This window comes from Euprymna scolopes, chromosome 24 (assembly GCF_053919585.1).
Source record: "Euprymna scolopes isolate OS-2025 chromosome 24, ASM5391958v1, whole genome shotgun sequence".
Taxonomy (NCBI): Eukaryota; Metazoa; Mollusca; class Cephalopoda; order Sepiida; family Sepiolidae; genus Euprymna; species Euprymna scolopes.
Genome location: NC_136505.1, coordinates 98,869,052 through 98,871,204, shown reverse-complemented (window position 1 = coordinate 98,871,204; position 2,153 = coordinate 98,869,052). Strand labels below are relative to the sequence as shown.

Here is a 2,153-nt window from a genome sequence, read left to right as displayed (position 1 = left end):
TCCTTTTGTACCTTTACTGTCCAACGGCGTGAAACAGGGGGATATTCCGGCTCTATCTCCATTCTCAATTTACTTCACAGTGCTTCTTGCATATGCATTCAAGGTGCCCTTCTCCGCTTTAGGACCATTGACAAAGTATTTAATCTAAGAAGATGTAATGTTAAGTCACAAACCGTTGGAGGTCTAATTAGGGAACTACTCTATGCTGATGATGCTGATCTTGTGTCTTATTCGGAGCGCGATATGAAAATATAGTGAATTGTTTTTTTTTCAGCAGCATGTGACGCTTTTGGTTTAACTATCAGCATTAAGAAGACGAAAGTAATGTTCACTCCTGCACCTGGTGCTCCATACATTGAATCAAATATCTATGTGGGAGAAAATAGACTGGATGTTGGTAGCACAATCTCCAGAGATGGCTCTCTTGATGCGGAGATACATCTTCGCATCCATAAGGCCAGCACAGCATTTCGAACACTAGAAAAGCGACTTTGGTGTGATTGTGACATCTCTGTCAAAACCAAGATCAGTTTTTACTCGACCTGTGTACATTCTGCTTTACTTTATTCATCTGAATGTTTGACAACACAACGTCGGCACTTAAAGCAACTCGAGAGATTCCATCAGAAATGCCTCAGACGAATTCTAAATGTGAAATGGCAGCAACTGACATCTGACACGGATATTCTCGGGAAGGCTGGGTGTTTGAGCATCAAAGCAATGGTGATGAGGAACCGGTTGCGCAAAGTAGGTCATGTCCGAATGGAAGATGAGGCTGCTTAGCAGTTGTTTTATGGCGAGCTTGAGACTGAGAAATGTTTTCAACATCGACCAAAGAAGCACCTCAAGGATTGCGCAAGAAACGATCTATAAGCTTTCAAGACTCCTGTTCAGAACTGGGAGACCCTGGCAAAATGCCGGCCCGAATGAAAGAGGCTACTTAGAGGGGGGGATCTGAAATTTTTGCGAGGAAATAATCAATCATGTTGAACTCAAGAGAAACCTTCGGAAAGGCAATGTTTCGGTTTTTCCCACTGAATTGAACAGTTGGAAACGTGAGGTTTCTAATCGCATGCTCCTCTCAAAAGCGACTTACATTAACCACACACACACACACACACACACACACACACACACACACACACACACACACACACACACACACACACACACACACACAAACATTCTACGAACAAAGTGAGCAAAAAACCGGAGCCAAAAGTGAAACAAGTTTCAACACACAACTTTGTCTGCCATATGTGTGGCAGATTGTGCAGTCAAATGCTGGCCTGAAAAGTCATCTTCGGGTCCACGGAAGGAGTTTTGGTGCCGCTGACGATTAACCTAAAAACTATGATTAGGTTGGTGGGGATCATTGGGATGGCTAACGTCTCTAAAGACGAAGCAATTGCCATCTATGTGCGTATGTATTTATGTATGTGTGTATGTATGTTATGCATGTATGTGTGTATGTATTCGTGTAGGTGTGTATATGTATGTATGTACGTGCGTATGTGGGTATGTATTTATATGCGTATGTATTTATGTATGTTTGCATGTATGTTATGTATGTATGTGTGTATGGATTTGTGTATGTGTATATAGACATGTATGTATGTATGTACATGCGTATGTGTGTATTTATATGGATTATCCCAGTGATATCTAACCCTGATAATTTTGCGAATGATTAAAATTTATGGTCAACGCTAGAAGCAAATTATACCCTTCCATTATGTTATTAATGATTATAAGTGCTTTGATAATGATCAGGATCACTGCTACTGCGTTATTTATACGGTTTATTGAGTATTATACCGTAAAGATTATTAAACTTAAAAATGTGTAAAAAAAATGTAATATGCGTATCATATACAAGTGCAACTTTCAAGATGTATGAAATTTCAGTCGCCATTTTGTTTAATTAAAAAAATACATATTTATTTAAAAAGAAAAAGAAATAAGAAATATGTCTACAAATAAAAGTAATAAAATGTCGTCTTGTTAACGTGTTCAATGAATTGCCGACATCTTGTTTGTGAGTAGAAAGATGGCGACCAGTTCGTGAGTGGTCGAATCAAAGACAAGACGTTCGTGTAAGAAATCGACATTTATGCGATGCGCTTTGAAATAATCAAGGGCTTCTTGAAGAT

The 2,153-nt window shown here is 39.1% G+C and overlaps 1 protein-coding gene across 1 annotated transcript; it reads left to right on the top strand.

Moving 5' to 3' along the window:
* Positions 1-324: 324 nt before the first annotated feature.
* Positions 325-783, top strand: LOC145246537 (uncharacterized). The gene has a single exon (XM_080108142.1). The coding sequence runs from the start codon at positions 325-327 to the stop codon at positions 781-783; it is 459 nt and encodes a 152-aa protein (XP_079964268.1).
* Positions 784-2,153: the final 1,370 nt, after the last annotated feature.